Source organism: Abrus precatorius, unplaced genomic scaffold (assembly GCF_003935025.1).
Source record: "Abrus precatorius isolate BTA unplaced genomic scaffold, Abrus_2018 Scaffold9, whole genome shotgun sequence".
Taxonomy (NCBI): Eukaryota; Viridiplantae; Streptophyta; class Magnoliopsida; order Fabales; family Fabaceae; genus Abrus; species Abrus precatorius.
This window is the reverse complement of record NW_020874439.1, coordinates 32,751,057-32,773,532: the sequence shown is the minus strand read 5'-3', so window position 1 is coordinate 32,773,532 and position 22,476 is coordinate 32,751,057. Positions and strand designations below refer to the sequence as shown.

General features: G+C 30.6%; 3 protein-coding genes across 3 annotated transcripts; 1 reads left to right on the top strand and 2 right to left on the bottom strand.

Annotated features, from left to right (window-relative positions):
* Positions 1–568: 568 nt before the first annotated feature.
* LOC113850117 (aspartic proteinase PCS1-like) lies at positions 569–3,105 on the bottom strand. Its single transcript, XM_027480488.1, has one exon. The coding sequence runs from the start codon at positions 3,093–3,095 to the stop codon at positions 1,758–1,760; it is 1,338 nt and encodes a 445-aa protein (XP_027336289.1). The 5' UTR covers positions 3,096–3,105; the 3' UTR covers positions 569–1,757.
* A 10,630-nt stretch (positions 3,106–13,735) lies between these two features.
* LOC113849832 (centromere protein V) lies at positions 13,736–15,209 on the top strand. The gene is made up of 2 exons (XM_027480028.1): positions 13,736–13,805; positions 14,720–15,209. The coding sequence occupies exon 2, from the start codon at positions 14,729–14,731 to the stop codon at positions 15,149–15,151; it is 423 nt and encodes a 140-aa protein (XP_027335829.1). The 5' UTR covers positions 13,736–13,805; positions 14,720–14,728; the 3' UTR covers positions 15,152–15,209.
* LOC113849831 (NADH dehydrogenase [ubiquinone] iron-sulfur protein 1, mitochondrial) lies at positions 15,209–21,033 on the bottom strand. Its single transcript, XM_027480026.1, has 5 exons — positions 20,480–21,033; positions 19,510–19,756; positions 18,743–19,037; positions 18,031–18,405; positions 15,209–16,946 (listed from the first exon to the last, which is right to left on the bottom strand). Exons 1-5 carry the CDS (start codon positions 20,907–20,909, stop codon positions 16,047–16,049), a joined length of 2,247 nt encoding a protein of 748 aa, XP_027335827.1. The 5' UTR covers positions 20,910–21,033; the 3' UTR covers positions 15,209–16,046.
* Between the last annotated feature and the right edge of the window lie 1,443 nt (positions 21,034–22,476).

Genomic DNA, 22,476 nt, shown 5'->3' with positions numbered 1-22,476 from the left:
ATTTTAAACAAAAGAAAACGAGGAAATAAAATATTTAAATTTAAATTTAGAAAATACTTAAAATTTAAAGAAATGTCATTATTTATACTCTCCTCTTTATTCTAAGCAGACCGTAAATATTAATAATTTTAGAATTGATAGAGTAATGATGCTCACTTATTCCTATAACACTATTTCCTTCGTTCCTTTTACATTATTTGTTACCTTATAATTTTGACATAAAACTTAAAGAATAACTTAATTATTTTCCTTTTTGTTAAAATTATTATTAATATTTTGTTATATATTATTCCTTATTAATTAATTATTTTGAATTTAAAAATATAATTAGAAACATTAATAATGTTTTTGTAAAAGAAAAGGAGAGAGCATTTTTGCTAATGACTTCAATCACAAGATATTGTCGGGAATTATCAATTATGAAGAAACAGTTTGTGTCTTGGGCGGCGAACGAGTCCAAAGCAGCTGTTTCCGTCTCTTTCCTTTGCTGTAACACTTTAAATTTTTTGTTAAAATTTATTAAAAGTTATAAAAATTATGTGAGTATTTTTTTTATTTTTACAAATTTTAATTAACAATAAAAATATATTAAAAAGAGTGCGTTAAAGTATTATTCTTCTTAATAATTATAAAATCTCTTTTGCTTTTCCCTTCTACTTCTAACGCTTTTGTCCTTTTTCTTATCAAAGACATAACCTTTTCCTTTTCTCGATAAACCTTATTTTATTGTATCCTAATGTCAAAATTTCTTTTTGGCATTAGTGCATCATCAATTGGTTTAAACTTATAAGCGTCTTCCGTGAAGAGTTAAGAAAGGACTTAACAGCCGTCATTACTAACCAAATACACGAGTCATTTTCAATCCACCTATAGAACTTGTCAATGGCAAAATTCCAATTAGGATGCATTATTTTTTGCTCTGATAAAAATGTGCATATCTGCAGCTTAGCTATAACCTAAAAGTTACAAATTACATCCATTTACACGGTTCCCAATACCATCAATAAAAACATTAAATTGGTTTTATATTCATTTATATACGAGCTTTTGAACTTAATGCAGAACACGCATTTGAGGGTTGTTAAAAGGGGGTTCATTATTAGCACGACAATGACATATTAAGATGCAATCATGGGGGTTTAGGTCTTCAACCCACCACATATGTAAATGATAGATAGTGATTTTGTAAATGCATGCAAGCAGCAATGAGCATCAGATTTAGTTAACCCTTGAAAGAACTGGGCTATATCATTTGAAACTGGTCGTTAAATGCAAAAGTAAATAACACAATTAAATAGAAGGTTCAAGTAGGACATTCATATTAACATATACAATATATTATATATCTTTTAAAAGAAACCCATGGTTCATTTGTATTTATATTAATATTAATAATATTATAATATCTCCTCTAATCCTCATATATACATCGATCAATCTCGTTCATACGATAGTGTAACTAATGTGCCTTGACGCATCGTACAAAAAAGCCCCACATCTTTGCGTCGTTTCGAAACGAACGACATTTTCGTGGCATCATGGTACCAGATGTGGAAGATTGCTTTTTCTTCTTCTTTCTTGGACCGTGTGATTTCAATTTCACAATCATCGCTCTGATGATCAGAGATCACGCACGTGATACGTTGATATTTCCTTCGCGCAAAAACTTGTTTTAAACCCTAGCTAGTAGTTAGCTACAGCGGAAACACGTAAGTAACATGCACCAACACGTATCGAACCGTTCCCCCTCCCTCTCGCTACTTAGCCAATCTGCTACAATCAGCGCCACCGAATCCCACTCTACGATTGGCCAGATCAAACTCCACCCACAGGTTTTGCTGGTGAAAATTTCCAATAATGTTACTGGCCGCACCCAATTTATCTGAGCTTGCAATCCCCACGCAATGGACCCCACTTCCAACGTCAGCGAGAACCCTCTCCTTGGGAATCACAATTTCCACGCCCTTCTCAAATTCAAACACCATGTCCCCTATCAACCGTCCGATCTCAACCGCGTTCCCATCAAAGCACATGTCAGCAACTCCACCGTACACGTAACCCTTCTTCATCCTTGGCCCTACAACCCTCACTACTTCCGCCCGCACCTTATCATAAGCCTCATTAACCAGATACGTAAACTCGGACCCGGAGTCAACCATGGTTTGACCAGACCCGCCAGCATCCGCACGGAAAACCGCCGGCGAAATATTCAACCTCTTCCCGCCGATCCTTATTCCCTGCATGGGGACGGTGTATGCCAACGGGTCAAGGTTCGGCATGCGTTGACTCTGAGCAAAAGTGCACATTTCAACATACTTAAACCCGGATGAATTCGGGTTGTCACCGAGGTAAAACGACCCGGTCGGGATGGATCCGGGTCGGGTTTGACGAATGGGTACGCAGTAAGAGAATTTAGTTATTTTTGACTGAGAACCGAAGGACAAGCGTCCCCGATTCATTCCCAAAATGCCCCTGGGGTCGGTAGATTCCGTGGCGCAACCGAGTATCAAGGGAGGGGTAGAAAGGGAACGAGAAAAGGTAAATTTTTCTCTGACGAGATTTCCCTCGGCGTATGTCCCGTCGGCGTAGAAGTAAGAGTAATGGCAGAGGCGGTTCTGGTCACACGAAGTGGGAAGGGTAAAATCGGGAATTCGGGGTTTACAAACAGGGTGAGTGCAAGGAAGGATAGAGAAAGTGGAAGAGAGAGAAGGGTCAAACGACGCCGTTGGGGGAGGTTTGGGTGCTTTTTTGTGACACTGAATCCAAGAGAGTTGGCTTCCGGTGTCCAACACCATTGGCTGAACCTGCGGTGGCGTTCCGATGGGAAGGTTCACGATGAGAGCCATCGAATACTTGAACGATAACTTGTAGTTGTAGGAAGAAGAAGGTGTTTTGAGTCGTGGGTTTGAAACCATAGAGGTATATAGCATCTTTGAGGTTGTGTTGGTGGAGAGAGAAAGTGGGGTTAGAGGGAAAGAGAGTGAGAATGAGGTTGCGGTGGTGTTGTGTTGTGAAGAGAGGTTAACGGAGAAGAAAAGGTAGAAGAAGAGGAGAAAGAGATGCATGTTGTTGTCGCAGAGCGGTGATGAAGACATTGTGAATTATGTGCGCGAGGATCGCAGGTTGAGTTGTGTGTATATATAGCAAAAAGGTAACGAAGGAAGGTGAGAGGGGGAAAAGAAGACGCGTTTTCTTCGGTTGAGTGTGTGGGGTGAATCTTATAATTGTTGGGGCAACGACAGGGTTAGATCTATCTCCATATCTTGCGATCCTACCCATTTCAATTTTGCTTCAAGATTTTTAAATTTGGAAGGTTAGATGGTTTTATTATTTCATTTATGTGAATGGGCGTTTGTCCTATGATCTCTGTCTCTTTGTCTATACCTCTGCTTTATTACGCCCCATACTTGTCAATCACTCCTAGATATTTGTGTACACATAAAGCATTTTTTCTTTTGAAATATTTTTAAAAACAAATTTCTAGTATATATTATATTTTATTAATTATAACTCAATTTTTATTTTCATAAAATGCTATATTTTATATTATTGTAAATTATTTAAGTAAAAATATAATCTTGATTAAACAATAATACTTAAACTACTTGTATTATTACACTTGTATATGTTTTATAGTGAGTAGAAAGATTTTGTTCTAAGCTCAGTAGCATTTGATATGGGGACGTTGATGTTAGTCAACCACAGCTGTGAGCTGGGAAGAAGAGAAGAACTCGCCTCTGACCACCCACCATTACATCCGTAGGACAGTAGCTGACGTATATAGATGCTAAACACGAAACCAAAAACAAACCCCTTTCAAGTGCTAACCCCACTCTTAGAAATCCATTCAAAACTGTTTATTTAATTACTCATATAATCATTTTTATGTTATAAAGTTAATCACTCTTTATGAATTATATTAAAAAATGTATTTAAATAACTTCTAAAGCTTTATTTCTAATCACTCAAATTTTATGATCTTATATCATATTTACATATTTAATATATTCTTTTGATATTAATATATATTTAAATATAATGATATAATATATAAATAAATTTTAATTAATATTATATTATTTTATAAAATTATTCTCAATTTTTATAAATTTAAATTTTATTTTGAATATTTTTATTCTTGAGATATGACATTAATAATTATATACAACTTTTAAAAAATTACACAACGAATTTCTATAACTTAGGTTTCTTGTAAAATATTAATTTTCACCTTGACATTGACATTTAATATAAAACTTAAACCATTAACTAATATTATTTAATGTTAATAAAAATTAAATTATCTTTATTTTTTAACTATAAATATTATAAAAGATATGATAAAAATATCATTAATTTTTAGACAAAATTAAAATATTAATTAAAAGTATATATTTTTAATAAATAGAATTATTTTTTATTTATATTTGAGATCAAAAGAAGAAGTAACTTTATCGATAATTTTAATTATTTAAAAGAATGAGTATTGTTAAACGGCTTTAATATTTTTAGTATTTTTTTATTTTATACTCTTAATCAATATTTTTGGAACAAATATTACTTTTAAGTTCATCGTGTTATTAAGAACTGTATTCAATGGCTATATCCTCTGCAATTTTTAATTGTACTATTTATAACTTGTTCCTAATATGATGTCGAAAAAAAACTTTGATTATGTATTGACAGGATTAGGTGTATAGCTTAGATTGGTTGAGAAAAAAAAATTTAATTATATCTTTTATAATTATAATTAACTATAAATATAATTTTATGCTAAAAAATGTTAAGTAAAAGGTGATTTTAAGGTAATATATTTTGTTTGAATCATTTAAAAGTAATTTTTCGTAAAATTTAAAATATAAATATAAAGACCAGAGAAAAAATTGTATCAGAATCCATAATAATCAATTTTATTTATTTTCTAAATCTTTACACTTGTTTTTATTTTTTAATTATATATAATTAACATGTAAGAATATATATATTCAACGGGCACTTTAGAACTTTATATTTGTTAACGAGGAATAATGACTCTTATATTTTTTATCTATCTATCTATCGTGAAAATGATTTCTTTTACAGTAACTATATATTAAAATTTATAGTAAATGAGAAGTTATAATTATTTATAAAATTATCCTTATGAATTAATTTAATGAATATTATGATGATACATTTTTCTTTTGTAAGTAAGATGAGAATTTTGCAGTGTCTTCTAACTTTAAACCAAGCAATTGTGTATTTATGTTGTCTGAAATTAATGAGCTACAAATCTTTGTTCCAATTTACAATCCCATAACTTTTGTATAAAATGTTTAGATTTTCTTTTTCAGTACATTATAAAATTTGTTTACTTGCATTTTATACTAACAGCTCACGCACTATGTCTCCTAACTTGAATGCATACATTTGAAAATTTGTCCGACAAGCTTGCATATTTAGATTGCTTTTTTATGCCACATTAAGGGAATCTAGTTAGGTAACTATCTTGTATTTTTTTCTGTTCTTTTTATATATTAAAAAAAATAATTAAAATTACATTAAATTTTTAAAAACTAATTATAATATTTTGAATTTATTTTTATTTTAAGTCAAATTTTAATGTTATATTAATTATTAAAATTTTAAAAATTTAAGTTAAAGTACACATTTTTAACACTTATTTATAAAATAATTTTTTCATATAAACAATTTACACGAGTGCTTAGTGACATCTTAATCTTTATCGATATAATATTGTTAGAAAAGAAAAGTGCGATCCACTGAATATTAACATTTATTAATGATGTTTTAATGGCAAAAAATATTAAAATATAATAAAATACTCTACTAGAGATTAAAATGTATTATTTTAATATGAAAATTAATTAGTAAATATCTGTCAAAGTGATTAAATATGTACTTTAATAAAAGAAATTAATATTTATAAAATTTAATAAATATGTATTATATTAACAACCACACAATATATCTTTAAAAGAGTTTTATAAAATAGATAAAAGAGAATATAATACTTCTACCGAGGCTTCATAGATTTTCTTTGGGAGCTGGTAACTAGTTAACATTCATGAATGAGTGTCATGCTTTTATAACATAAGATCAACATAGGGAATTAACATCAGATACCTCATTGACAACGAGAAAATTAACACTAGAAATTTTATGCGTATATAATATTCCACACTTGCCCTTGCTTTAACAAAACTCACAAATTAAATAGAATTATACTTTTCTAGGTTATATCAAAACATTAAATTTTAGAAAAGGCTGAGAAAAAAATAGAAAAAAGATAAAAAAAGTAAAAAAGGAATATTAACGATACACACACACTAAGACGCTATTCCTAATATACTCTATTGATTGAAATTTATTAAGAATTACAACATTATGTAACTTTTATTCCAATAAATTTTAGATGTTAAAAAAAGTATTATAAAATGTACTATTAAAGTAAAATGACTTAAACTTGTCACTGATAAGAGTCATGAACTAATACGTAAAATAATAGACTTTTGTTAGCCTATGAACATATAGAAACATATTTCAAATGCTGTCTAGGATTTTGGTTGAGAAGCTCTGAGAAAGGTTTTCCATTATTTTGCTTTTACACGCTTTGTAGAATATGCATTGATGCTCAAGACAAGCTAGCTAGATATCGATCAGTGGTTTGGGAAACACAACGCTGATATATAATCATTGGAAACCTTAAATATTAGACCACTGAAAAGGAGAGTTTAAAGCTGTATTTCGGAATCTTAAAAATTTACACAGCTGATCATTAATACTCGTCTAAACCTTTCTTTAACGAGATAGTTATCAACAAAGTTAAACCAACAGCACGAGGTTGAACTTTTGGGCTAAAATTCATATCTTCATCTGTAAAGAGATTGATCAAAGGGGCCAAAATGAAAGAATCATATATATACACAAGATGATTTTACGGAATTAAAATATAATAAACAACTTTATTTAATTATATGAGATGCACTGAATATGGTTGGTCGTAATTATAGGGGGGGAATATTTGTCATCGCCGACTATTGTTTTAGATTTTATAGGATTATATAATCATTATTATTAATGTTAATGTAATTTTGTGTCGAGTTCTCATGTCACTCATAACTGTTTCTTCCATTAATCCTTGTCTTTTTTCTCAGTTCTGTAGTGTTGAGATTTTTCGTTTTAAAATATTGGCTGATGGAATCTATCAAATTCTAAATATATGTATACAGAGATAATTCACGGGTTGCACAAAACATTTAGACTAAGAATCACAAATTAGAGCAGACAGATTATGGTGTCGGTAATCTTACTAACATTTCATTATGGAGATGGATAAACAAAAAGAACAAGAAGTTAAATGACGCTGCTTCAGCACTTGGAGAGCAAATAAAAAAGTGTGTTAGTAATTAATCAAGAAAGGTAGCGGGATTGAGTCTGCCCTAATTATGATTCTTAATTAATTAAGAGCCTATTTGTAAAATTAATTTTTTCAACGTCACAAATTAAATTAAAATAATTTTATTATTGAACACGTAGATCAAATTATAAAAATTATTTTAATTTAATCTGTGTTAAAAAGTTAGAATAGTTTATTTACATGTTCGGTCGTAAAAAAAAATAATTTTTTTAAAAATATACTATATATATATATTGTTTTATAATTTTTAATTGAACTTAATTTTTTAAAAATTACTTCTAATTTTTTAACCAGGATCTTTAAGGCATTAATTACGTACCAAGATCCTGTAATATATTCTTATAATAATTTTTGTTTTTTATTATATTATTATTTATCTTTATCTCATATATTTTTTTTCATATTTATGAATAAATTGTTGAACAAATAACGTTTATTTGTTTTTATTATTAACCCACTCTCTTTTCAAAAGTAGATCGGAGTTGTAGAGAGCAGATTAAAAATAAGAGAAATGTAAATTTTTACTTAAAAAGTGCCATGATTAAATTTATTGATTAATATGAAAATATAACAAATTAATTAAAATGAAAGAAAAGCCAACCAAATTAGATAAGTCCTATTTATCATCATTAGAACCTCCTAAAAAGATGTACTTGTAGAAGCCTAGCTAGAGAATAGACAAATGGGGTTCCAAGGTTAAGGGTGGGGATTTAGGGTTTGGAAGGGTTACAAATAACTTTATCAATTTAATGATTCCTTTTCTTTTTCGTAAATTTTAAAAACCGTATATTATTATAAAATATTATAATTTTAATGTTTGATTTTTTTTAATATTTATTTCATGAACTACAAAGAATTTAAACCCACATGAAGTTTGGTTAATTTTGATTGGATTGTCCCTCCAATCACTCAAAGGGTTCGATGAATGAAATAAGGATGGGATAATCATTTTAACAAAATTACTTCTATATATTAGGTATAGAAAATTAATATTATAAAATAACCATACTTTATTTTTTTCTTTCTAGGTTTGATGGCACAGGAATCAAATTCCTTTTACGTTTTTAATAATTTGTGTAATGAAAATTAAAATTATAATTGTTAACTCTGCTAAATACATGTGATGAAAAATTAATATGTTAAAATGCATATATTTCATCTAATAAATCTTTTTAAGGACCGTATCTACACACATTAATAGGAAGATTTTATTTTTACGTGTGTATATCACTCTTTTTATTAATATTAAATTAACTGGACTTGTTAAAAAAAAATTGAGCATTCATAAGGAAATAATAATAAAAAATTCACATAAAAAATTACATAAATAGCATAATATAGTTTACTTTCAATATATATATATATATATATATATATATATATATATATATATAAATTCGATTCTTCACCCAGTTAAAATTGTAAATAACTTATTTTAGATATCTGTCCCATCATTAGGAGTTTTATATGAGATAAAATTTATATACTAATGTTTATGAATTGTAAGTGTTGTTTATTAATTATAATTAATTTTTTATGTTAATAAAATATTTTATATTTAATATCATCATAAATTATTAAGATAAATATTTAATTTTAATTGATGAAAAATTCTAACAACATTTAAGAAAGTAGACTTATTTCCTTTCATGCAACAGAGTTCCTATTCCTACTGATAAAAATAAAAATAAAAAAAGAGTTCCAATTCGCGGGTCCAAATAATTTTCGTACTGAAGTTTAATATTCCCTAACAAACATGGCAAATATTTATGTACCCTTTAGATTTCATCTATGTCATTTCTTGTTCAGTCCTCATCCTATTTAGAAATAGTGGAATTAGGTATAGCATATGAAAAGAAAAAAAAAGTTGTCCCACACGATAATTGATGGAGAAACAGCTATTTGATCTTGTGTTTTAAAATATCTTAAAAATATTAAGCATTATCTTACTTGTTTTTAAAATATTTTAGATTATTTTTTAGAATTAGCTTTTCTAACTTTTTTTTTCTTTTTTCATATATTACCTTTGCTGATCAATCAATAATTAATATAAGATTCTATATTTTCAATCTTTTATATCATTTTCTTTCTTATATCTTCAACATTGTGCATGTCAGCCATAAACTAGCACGTAGCAGAAGCAAGCTTACTGGCCATATAGATGAAAACTAGACCCCTCTCTCTTCTTACCCTAATAACGGGTAGGGAAAAGGAGAGCAAGAGCATATATAGCTCCATGAAAGTCATCAAGTCAATTTGGATTTTATGCTTAAAGTATTCCACAAGTCAATGAAGGGTAGTTATATGTCTTTGGATCACTTTGAAGAGACATCCACTTAGAGATATATATCCATATATATAAAAAATCCTTGCTCTGAAAATACTTAGACCCTGAAATTTATATTACGTGGGTCATCATATGGGAACAATATAATGTATTATATGTATAACACACTCATTACCCTTCAGCAGTTGCTAGTGATGATCCTTATCCAATAGCAGTTTAAACGTGTAATATAAGTTGAAGCTTAGGTAAGTGGGACTAAGTACTCGATTACTTAGAAAGAGAAACATGTAAAGGAAGAAAAGAAGCTTAATTGATCAATGTATCGTCACTACCGTGGACCAGGGTCAACCGAGATTCCAGCACAGTATTTTTTGTTGTCCTTATCTTTTTAATGATATTTTTGACTAGTTCTTAAAGATCTTTTAAACTGCTTAGTACAACAACATATGATTTGATCTAACCCCCTTTTTTATAGTGTTTGATTCATTCACGTTAAGAGTCGTAGTTGCAAAGAAGGAAAGGGGGGCAAGAATGTAGAAATGGCACTTGATGCAAACTACATGTGGCATGTGAATCCAACTCAAACTTAAACAGTTGTGACAAAGTTTGTCTTTCACGTGAGATGCTTTAGTTGAACAAGATTACTATGACGTTAAAACTTTCCTTATTACTTAACACAAACACAGGTGTGTTTTAAAAATTTGAAATTGTAATTATTAATTAAATTAAATTAATCCTACAAAAATTAATCTACAAGTTTGAGATATATAGAATCTATATTTGTGCAACATTGCATAATATATAAAAATTATAACATTTAATAGTATCAATACATTTAATTACAATAAATTTTATTATTATATATAACTTATGTCAAAAGATCTGAATTACTTAGAAGCTAGAAATAGCACAGGGCCCTAAGTCATCACTCTGTGGCCCAGAGGTGCATCAGCAGGCACAAGGTGCTTTTAGGGTTGCCATGTGCTTTGCTCCATGACCTTCTCAAAGCACAGTATGTAGCACACGACCAAACGGGTATGGAATTGTTGCCCCCACCTCCTCCTTTCATTTTCTTGTAATCTTAAAACAAAAGAAAAAGAAGAGAAGAAGTGTTGGCACCTAAAGGAATCTAAATAGAAAGTTGCATCCATTGAAATCTAAATAAGAAGAAAAAAAAAGTTGGTTAAACTCGTGTTTATCTAGAAAAGCTGTTGTTGTAATTGAACTATCTTATGTTTGGGCCCTAAATTATTGTCAGTAATAAGTGCAAGTAGTTGGAATTTAAACTTGAGAGAGGGAGGAAACAAGTTCACAAATTAATTAACTAATGATTTTCAAATTTTAAATTATTAAATAAAGGCGTATAGATAATTTTATTTTAGCTACTTAACCTTCTTCCATTATTGTGAGAATTCGTTAGATACCACATACTAATTAAATACTATTTACAAATAAGTAAATAAAAATGAGTGATGCAATTATTAAATTAAATATGAATATTTTTCTATACTTTATAAATTAAAAAACATGTATAAATTACTAATTTTCCACTAAAAAATTCAACAAAAAATCTAACTAATTCTTTTGATTATAAAATCTTTTAAAATAAAGTAACTTAAACATTATTGAAAATTTAATTATTAAATTAACAGGTATATTTATAGATATAAAATTCATAATAGTATGTATCCCGCGGGTAAAATGAGATCGGTTTTTATAAATTAATGGAATATAAAAAAATTTAAATTTATTGTCTAACTTAATAGTCGGTGTTTTTGAATAATAATAATCATTATCATCATATTATTAAGGCTATCTTTCTCTTTCTTGAAAAAAAAAAGTGTTAGTTCTTAGATAAACTTAAAATGAAGAGTGAGTTATGATTTACATGAAATGAGTTGAGATCTTCCAATCTTTATGCTTAACATAGGTTTAAACTGCCCAACATAAAATTTCACACAAAAAATAATTCTTTATCAATGCACGTATAGCATCTTGTTGATACATGCATTACAGACATAAACTTTTAAAAAAAAATAATTGAGGAAAGATTTACAATTTTTAAAAATAAAAAACACATTGTTGTTTCGTTTTGACCTCACCGAAAAAGGCAACGTGTCCCTAATTAATATCGTCTTTAATTTGGACCCCTTCTCTTTCATTTAAAACATTGATAATTTTCTTCTTGGGGTGGGGGTGGGGGGACCCTAAGTTCATTGAATGGTGCCTGGAAATCTTAGCATTTTATATTAACATCCAGATATGGACAAAACCATTGTGAGTATCAAGATGATTTTAATGTCATAGCATTTGGTGTTGAGCAATAAATCACATTAAACAACAATGATGTCATTGGCAAAGAAAATGAAACAATTAAGGAAGCCAAAAAATAAACTTGAGAGTGTAGCATTTTGTGAGGAAATTGCTTGGTCATATGAGGTTAACAAGCCTTAAATCTTATACTATTTACATATTTAAACGCAGAGAGAAGAAAATATTATTTGGTGCAAAATAGGATTGCTATGACTGAAGCTTTATCGTATGCATTGCACAAATTAGACATTGGTTCGTTACAATCAGAGTTATCTTACTCGTACTGTGTTGATTAAATTTCAGGTGATCAATAACTATGAGTTTTTAATTTAATAAAATAAATTTATAGCACATGTTTGAATTAACTTAGTTTACTTCTTTCAGGCAAACTTCTATCAAATTTTAAAAGTAAAATCTATATTAACTAAAGTGATCTTAAAGGCACATCCCCCTCAGTGAAATTATTTGAAGAATTAACTAAATCAATTAACACCTTTGAACTTTTTTCGCTTTGTTTTTCTCTCTCCTCCAAATGTTTATAATCCACATATTTCAAATAGAACTTTGACTTTAACATTTCTAAATTATAGTTCAAACCTGCTTTTACGTACCTTTATAAACAAATTGCATGTATTGTTTCAATTAGATTCTTGTATAAGCTAATTATTTACTTATTTTTATGTTTTTGACATTAAAAATCATGAATATATATTTATTTATTTATGTATGTATGATTTCATATAGGTAAAAATCAAGTTATTTAATAAGTAATTTTGAGAAGAGCTCCTATAATTAATAATTCTTTATAAATATTATTAAATTAAACGTTTTTTAAATAGACAGAATTTAAAAAATTCATACAAATAAAAATTAATAATTTATTATAATCTTTATTTCAACGTTTAATATACATTTTAAAATACAAATAAAGTTACTCATAAAATAACTTTTTTATATATATAAAAGCAGGCAAAAGCAGCAAAAAAGAATAAAGCGGCCCAAACGGAGCCCATAAAACACTACTGCAATGTAGATCGATAGGTTTTATTTTAGGTCCATGATGGCGAGATAGGCACAGGTAGGAAATAACTACGTCCTGAAGGAGACATTGACCAATATTAGTGGCCCAATCACAGCCCAAAACATAAGTCTTTCTCTTGCACCGAAAAAAGCAAACGGCCTCTTGGCCCAATCATTTTCTCCTACATATAAATAGTTTATTCACGGAAGCTCAACCCACAGGGATAATATTATTCCCTTTGACGAGGTGAAAAGTGATTAATCATTTATAAAAATTGATCATATATATATATATATATATATATATATATATAAATTCGTAATTCATTCAAAAATTAAAAAGAAAGCCTCAAAACACAATATTTAGAGTAACTTTACATTAGAAAATTATGAAAAAGTATGGTAAACAGATATATATATATATACGAATTTTTCTTCTATATGTGTTTGCATGTTCAAAATTATCCCTCACTAAAGCCCCTTATAGTTTTCATTAAATATAATGAATAATTTATCAACAAAAAATACATCTTGTAGTGTAAATTTTCTGTTATAATTAGGTGTTTCATGCTGTAATTTAATTTTACATTGAAAAAATTAAATTAAAATGTTAATAGATATACAGGTCTGACAATAAACAGTTCCTCAACGTTGTATATATATTGGTGGTAGTGTGTGTGTGTTGTTGGTATGCAAATGAAAAAGCAAAGTGGAGGCAGTTCTTCTCATCTAATCTAAAGTCAAGCTTACCATCCTGCAAATAAGGTGAGCATATCTAGCTGCCCATCTGATCCTATCAGCTGAAAGGTGAAAAACGTTTGATTATTGTTAAGAATCTTTGATTTGATTATGATTCTTGCATAGGTTTTCTGCTATACTTGTTAATAATTCTCTCTTTCATTGAGCAATGACTTTTCAAACATTTATCAATATTTTCATTTTTGTTTGAAGTTTAAAGTTTAAACCTACAATTGAGAATTTGGTAAAATTCCTGTAAATTTGGTAGAGGTGATATCATGGGAGAGCTAGCTGGTAATGGGTTAAACAATTTCATTTATGAGAACTTTTTGCATTAATTAAAGGGGTATCGGTATATGGTGCAATGACCATGGCATTTTGATTAATTTGTGATAATCTACATGCTTATAAATAGATAGATGGTGTTGATGTGTATGTGGTGTAATTTTTGGAAGGGCGCGTGCCTGCCACCGATGATTATGTCTTTTAATTGTGTCTTGAAGTTGTTGACTATATTTACTCCAAACTGTTCTGTCATGTAAGGATGATTATTTGATAAGTTACACATTTATCTGACTGTAAGTTGAATTCTTCTGTGCATACTTTGTACCTTTGTTGTGATTTTGAAATCTGATTGAGGTCCAATTTAGATAAACTTTAGCAGAAGAAAATAAGAAGATAAAATAAATAAAATTCATTTCATAAGTTAAAATCAACTTATGCTCTTCAATTTTAAATTTTTTTTCTCAATTAACATATGCAAAACATGAGGTTGATATTTAATTTTGACGTATGAGAAGTATTTTATTTATTTTATCTCCTTACTTTTTTACTTCTACAAGTATATCTGTAGAAGCTTACCCATACTAAGCCTAAGTCACACAAGTATACTTCAAAATCTTATTCCTTTATAGTTATATTAATGATCATTGGTTGTTTAGAACCCTGAAATGGAGGCTGAAAAAGTGGTGCATAGTGGAGGTTGCCATTGTAAGAGTGTCAGGTGGAAAGTGGTTGCTCCTTCCAGTGTAGTGGCATGGGAATGCAACTGCTCAAACTGCTACATGAGGGGCAATACTCACTTTATCGTACCCGCTGACAATTTTGAGCTTTTGGGAGATTCTGGGAACTTTCTTACAACTTACACTTTTGGCACTAAGACTGCAAAGCACACATTTTGTAAAATCTGTGGCATAACCTCATTCTATTATCCACGCTCAAACCCAGATGGGGTTTCTGTTTCATTCAAGTGTGTTGACTCTGGAACGTTGACCCACGTTGAAATCAAGCATTTTGATGGGAAGAATTGGGACAGCGCATATAATCAGGCAGGTATTTCTTCATGTTCAAAGGTTCAGAGTGCAGACCCATAACGTCAAGAACTAAGAGAAGAGTTGATGAGATCATTGGCTGTCTTGGATTAAGTTTATATTCCCTCAACACATCTATGTTGTTGCTGTATGTACTTTCTAAAAAGATCTTAAATCTGACGCAATAAGACCAGTGCTCACTGATAAAGTGTCGGTTTGTTTGGTGTTTTAGAATGTTTATGCTTCCAGTTCTAAGGTTTGTACTTGTAAGTCGAAGGTGTTGTCTCCAATAAATGTAAAGTAAGAGAGAGAAGCTTCTCAGGTTGATATTTGATGAGTGATGACCGCTAGTTTTGCTAAATCATCTTTTGGGCTTTCCAAATGAAAACAAGCCAATTAGGAACAAAACAAACAGAGAACTTCTTCGAATAAAATATTGCAATCCAGAACAAGAGCGCATGAACTAAACGGGTTTTACCCCACAGAAATAAAAGAAGAAACCATAAATCAAGCATAAATGACATCGTTTTTATCAGAATTCTCTCCCCACAATATTGTTGCAGCCTTTTTAACTTTGGAGTTGTTTGAACTCTATGAATACTCCAATCTAAATTCCCAAAATTTCAAATGCAATCTTGGACTTAACCCATATTTAGCAGTAAAAGCCACAAGTTAGAAGTAAGATTTAGAGACTGCAGTTTTCTCGCTTTGGAAAATTGACGAGCAATAAGTAAATTTTCACAATCAGTCGGATAACCCAAATTGTACATGGCAACAGTTCTAAATAGTGGTTCTTTTACACCGCATATTACAAATGGAACAGAAAAGGCCTAATTTCAAATTATTGGGTACTTCCAACATCCGAGAAGCTCTCGGCGAGCAATGTCTTGCATGCCAAGAAAAGAAAATCGTGAATCTGCATTTTTATTTAAACCAAAAAATAAAAAAAATCCACGCTTCACTTCTTCAACAGCATGGCACTGCATTGTGCCATTATCTTTGATGCCCTGGTAATTGAGTCAGTCATATAGAAATTCTCAACTGCAGTCCCGAATGGAGTTGTGTCTACCTTCTCAGTGAATGTTGGTCTCAGTGAAGATGGCAATGTGGCTGGCTCTCTCTCATCCATCTGCACAAGGTTTGGGGCTACAGTCCTGATTCGGGATCGAACAGCCCCAACTGTATCGTAGGGCAAACGCACTTCTGCCACCTCAGACAGAGCTCGAATTATCTTCCAATCATCTCTGGAGTCACCAACTGTTGGAACTGCAGGCAATGTTTGTTGCGTGCATCCTTCAGTATTTTCGTAGGTTCCTTCCTTCTCACTGAATGCTGCCGCTGGCAAAATGACATTTGCACGATAAACACTTTTGTCACCATGGTGACCTTGATAAACAACAAAAGCATCACCCGGGATCTTTTCCAAGTCTATATCATCGGCACCCATCAAATATACAAACTTTGCAGACTCAAGGCTTTTCTCAGATTGGGGAACAAGTCCAAGGTCCAGTGCAGCAGCCTGGGCAGCATGGAGAAGCAATACATTAAGGCCATTCCAGTCGGGTCTGACAACATTAGCTTTTTTTGCAATGGTTTCAACAGCTGCAAAAATAGTATCCTGGTCCTTCCTCTCAAAAATCCCAGCACCAACAATGATAACAGGGTTTTTAGCATTTGAGAGTGTCTTGAAAAATGGGTGGCGACCATCAGCAATTTCAAGAAGTGTTTGAGGGCCAGTACCAAGATGTTTGTGATCATAGTTGAGATCAGTAGCAGGCCCAACATACCCAACCTTGGCTTGGTTTGATCTGACAGTCTTGTGTATTCTAGCATTAACCATTGCAGCTTCCACCCGGGGCTGCAAATTTCAGAATGAACACATAAGATAATCTAAGACAGCAGAAGCAGCAAAAATTATCCATGCATAGAATAGAAAATGCTAGCCCTATATGTAAATAGTAGATGAGCACAAAAGACTTCAAAAAAATGTTTTATTGTTGAATAGTCTTAATTTCTCTTCTATATTACCTCCTCCACACCCTAAAAGCCCCAAGACTATTAGTTATACAGATCAAATCCAGTGAAAATAAAAAGGTATTGCTAAAAAACCTAGTGATAGGAAAATCCCATTTTCTGCACCGGTATGTTGTCAGTGTCAGACTTCAGAGGAACCTCTAGTATAGAACAATGAGACACTACATATAACGAGATCTAAAATGATAATAAAATCAGTTTGTCACTTTTTTTATGATAATGGGTATCATAAAAACATATTGAAAGACATTAAGAGCTTGTTTGGTGAACAGGATAAAAGAACTTTTCTTATGTAATTATACTCTAATTTTTTTTAATTAATAGAATATGATAAATCTAACCTGTGAACTTATCCTATCTATTTCTTTAGTATAATTTTTATTATGGGAAGGGCCTGAGTTAGAGAAATAGACAAGATAGGGTAACACAATGCTATCTAGTATGCTATCCTACTACAATCTAGTTCTTGTCAAATTCTTGTATCCTATCCTAGTTTTTAACAGTTTAATTTACGTTGTTTTTTAAAAAGTCAAGGGGTTTTCAGTATTAGAAATATGTCTTGCACTCCAACGCCTCAAGTAAGAGGAGTGTTCATGCTTCATACAGTACAAAGAGAATGGAAAGTATCCAAGGGTAGTGACAACAAAATAGAACAATCGATTCTAGCAAAACCAAAAAGCAGGATCTATAATCTGGAGACGAGCCAAAAAAGAAAAAACAATAAAAAAAAAAAATTAAAATATCAATGAGAACTCGTAGAATACTTAAATTTACATATGTGGATTGTTAAAAACATTACAGGATGTAAATAAAAGTGCTTAAAAAAGTTCTACACACAGGAATCATTTGATCATATGTACATTAAAATATAGAGATGTAACTCACTAAAATAAGCTAAAGAGATATACCTGGGTACCAACCAACAGGAATGCATCTGCTTGCTCAAGGCCAGCAATGCTAGTATTCATTATATATCCTGATCTGAAATCAGCATTAGTATTTACGCCAATGCCTTCACACCACACATTATTTGAACCCATCTTATTTACGAAATCTTTTAGTGCAATCATGGACTCAGCATCAGAAAGTTTGCCAGCCAGTCCAACAATCTTCTCTGGTTTAACTTGGTGGCCAATTTCGGCAACCACAGCAAGGGCATCACGCCAGCTCACAGCCTTAAAGCGTCCATCAGGACCACGAATCATAGGGTCATTTAACCTCTGCCTTTTCAAACCATCATAGCAAAAGCGGGTCTTGTCTGAAATCCATTCTTCATTTATGTCCTGCAATAGGCAAGCAGAACAAGCTTTAAAAATAGCAAACTATGAACAAAAACCAACCTCTTCTCTTCCTAAGAAGCAAAGCTCCCAAAAAAAAAAACGCCTATTAGTAATAGCCTAAATTTCCCAGAAGCATAAAATATTAGATCAACTTAATGAACAATAATTCTTCTTCCAACTTAACTCGCACCATGAAAACATGGGACAAGTGCTTCTTAAGCACCAGCAAACATGGAACAATGGTTTTCCTTGCAGAAATTAAATAATTATACAAACCATAGAAAATTGAAGACTCAGCAACCACATACAGTTCAACAAAACATTTCCATCAGAATCTAACCTCATTTAGACGAGGAACAATGCGCATGACTTCCGGTCCTCTGCTATCAATTCGAATATTGGATCCAACTGCATCAGTAACATCAATGCTCTCGGTTCCCTTCAACTCCCAATTTCGGGCTTTAAATGCAAAAGGTTTTGAGGTGAGAGCTCCCACAGGACAGATATCTATGACATTTCCAGAAAGCTCACTTGTCATAAGTTTTTCAACATATGTTCCAATCTCCTCTCCACTGCCACGGCCTAACATGCCAAGATCCTGAACCCCAGCAACCTCTGTTGCAAATCTAACACACCTGTTGGAAGAAAGAGATATTCCACCAAAGCACTTTCAGGCACTCAGATAACAAATTTTACAAGCCATAGCATTTAAGTGACAACAGAGAGAGAATATTTCTAAAATGTCAGAAGCAGAAATAAAAGAACCCATAGCTGGTCATTAGCCAATGTAGCAAACAAGTAACAAAAGAATCAGACTAAATTATCACACAGGACAGGAGCATTGCTTTCATCATATGCAAGTTAAATTGACCAATTTCGTCAGAGTGACTTCTTCAATTTCAAGTGAAATTGCGCAACTCATGGGGTCCTTAATATTTACAAGAATATCTGTCATACATAAACATAATATAAATCATCAAAGTATATGATATTCTTTTTGAGAAGCAACAAGTCATAATACAACTTCCAATGTGTAGCATGTTTATTTAAATCTGCATTTCACCATAATCAAATTTGGGTGGAAAAAAGGATTTGTCCAATAATGACCTTGTACATTGAATGCACCGAGTCATCACAGTCTTCACCAAAGGTCCAAGGTTTTTATCCACCACGGATCTCTTCATTTCAGTGAACCGACCACGATCAGAGCCAAATGCCATTGACTGATCCTGAAGATCACATTCCCCACCCTGATCACAAATTGGGCAATCTAATGGATGATTCATCAATAAAAATTCCATCACCCCTTCTCGAGCCTTCTTTGCCACAGGTGTGTCAGTCTTAATTTTCATCCCTAAAGATGAACATCTTATCAGATTATACATCTTTAACAAGAATCTCAGAAGCGACTGGTTAAAAAACAAAAAAATAAAGGATGTTTATCTGTTTTTACATGCGGTAGTGTAAGTAATTTCTAAATGAGTATAAAAGTAAGAGCTTATAGAAAAAAAAAAATATGCCATCAGCAAAACAAACTGACAAATATAATTTTATCTCAAAATTTCTTATAATTAAAAATATAATAAATTTAAAAAGAAAATTATGTGCAAATAAAGAAATAAAGAGAAAACCTGGAAATAATGAGAATATGCAGAAAGTATTTTACATTTTAAAAAATGAAAAAACTTAACAATAAACTAAACATAGATCATTACTAAACACAACCATTATCCACAAACTACAATGTGCAAATCACGTGAACCGATCAAAGTTTGTAACACATCCAATTAACTAGAAATCGGAGCATAAGTGCATAACAGGGAAAAACTAGACAATCATCAACTAAGTTTGATAATGTGTCTCTAAAATTCTATGCTCGTAGAAACAAGACAGCAAAATTAATCAAATTTAAAAAAATAATTTGGAGTCACTCTAATCACGAACAAGATCAAACACTAACGAACTACGTCGACTTATCAACTAATCACAAAGCAGACACAAAAGTCACCACTAAAATGAAAACCGGTAACAGAATCAACAGAAAACTAATCATAAGAAGGAAATGGAAGAACCTAACCAGGAAGAGCAGGCATAGCGCAAGAAGCAACAGGTTTAGGGGATTTCTCAACCTCGACGAGGCACATACGGCAGTTGCCGGCGATGGAGAGCCTGCTGTGGTAGCAGAAGCGAGGGATGTCGACGCCAGCGACCTCACAGGCCTGAAGAACGGTCATTCCCTTGGGAATTTTCACGGGATAACCGTCCACGAACACCTCGATGGCATCGTCCGGGTTCGTGAAGTGAACACGTGCGCCGGCGAGTGGAGTACGGGGCGGGAGATCGGCCGGCGGAGGCTGCTCGGCCTGAGCGGTGGAAGCTTCTGGATTTCGAAGCTGAGGTTTGGAAACGATGGTTCGGACACGGAGGAGGAAGTTGTTAGGGTTTGGGGAAGTGAGGAGCCTTGAGGTGGGTCTCATGGCCTTGGAAGCTAACAAACCCAACCCCATTTCTTTTGATTCTCTCTATGTATATCTCTGTCTAGATTTTGTGACTTTCTTTCTGATTTGGTGCTGCCACAGAGAAGGGTCTCAGATCGTTGAAGGAATCTTTGATTTTTGAAGTTGCGATGTGAGTGTGTGTGTGTGGGGGTTGGAGAAGAAAATGGATTTTCAGTTGTGGGTCGGCTGATCCGACAAACGATCTGGGTTTGACCCGACTCGATACTATAATTCATGGTCGAAAATGAATGCAAATTGTTTTTAGGCCTTTTCTTTTTATTGGTCAAATATGCTTTTTAGGCCTTTCAATGTCAACGTTGAAATATGAAGTTACGAGATTTCTTTGGAAGGCCCATTAACCGACTCAAGACAAAATAACAAGTTAGACCTTGGCATTTTAATATGTTGACCAAAAAAAAAAACTAGGCATTTATATACCGTGTCTCCCCTGCTGCTAAGAATGGAAACAGGCTTGGCCACCAGATAGGGCCTATAGCCTGGTCTGATTTAGGTCTAATTATTTTAATAAATAAATTAAACTTAAATTTTTTTTAAAGTTTGTTAAGCTTGATAGGACAGCATGTATAAAAATATAAATAAATACATAAATATATATATATATATAATAATTTAAAAGTATAATTATTAAAATAATTAAGTTATTTAATAATATATTTTTTATATTCTTAATTTTGTTATTATTAAATTAATATATTATGTTATAATTTTATTTATTTATAATTATAATAAACATAAATTATATTCTATAAAAAATTAAAAATATTTATACATGATTACACTTTTTAAATAATAAATTTATTTAATAATAAATTATTATATTTATTATATTTAAATAATTTAAAAAATAGTTAAGTCTTTAAACAGGAATAAGACATAATCAAAACTAAACGAAATAAAATAATAAAATGATATTAACATATTTTTTATATTCTTAATTTTATTATTATTAAATTAATTATTTATTTTTATATTAATATATTATGTTATAATTCTTTTTATTTATAATAAATAGAAATTGCTTAAATTTAAATTATATTTTATTTAAAAGTAAAAATTTATTAAAAAATGATAACAAAATAAAATAAAAAATTATTATAATAATAAATAGTATAATCAGATCATGTAATAAATAATATAATTATAAATAAATTATATAATAATATATATTTTTGTGACTTGTATGTGTTTTAATTAAATTATTAGTTAATTTATCAATTTATATGTAATATATAAGTATTTGTTTTAATTTATTGTATTAATAATAAACTAATAATTTCTATATTACATTAATGTTATAGTGTAATTAATTTTACGTTTATTTGTTAATTTAAAATAAAAAATTAATGAAACAAACAAATTAAATATTTTATAATTATTTTTTTAATTTAATAATTATTACTGTTATCATTATATATATAGAGTACATTAAGTTTAAATTTTTATATTAAGTTTTATTACATATTTTTTAATTAAAATAAAAATTTAGAAATATAAGTTATTTTAATTTAAATATAAATTTTAATAATTTTTCTTATGCTCATATGTTATTTTTCTA

Coding starts and splice junctions, on each gene's coding strand:
- LOC113849832 (XM_027480028.1), top strand. CDS start 14,729: ATGGAGGCTGAAAAAGTGGTGCATAGTGGAGGTTGCCATTGTAAGAGT.
- LOC113849831 (XM_027480026.1), bottom strand. CDS start 20,909: ATGGGGTTGGGTTTGTTAGCTTCCAAGGCCATGAGACCCACCTCAAGG. Junction 19,038..19,509: donor CGGTGCATTCAATGTACAAG/GTCATTATTGGA, acceptor TTCTTCCAACAG/GTGTGTTAGATTTGCAACAG. Junction 18,406..18,742: donor TTGTTCCTCGTCTAAATGAG/GTTAGATTCTGA, acceptor TGCCTATTGCAG/GACATAAATGAAGAATGGAT.
- LOC113850117 (XM_027480488.1), bottom strand. CDS start 3,095: ATGTCTTCATCACCGCTCTGCGACAACAACATGCATCTCTTTCTCCTC.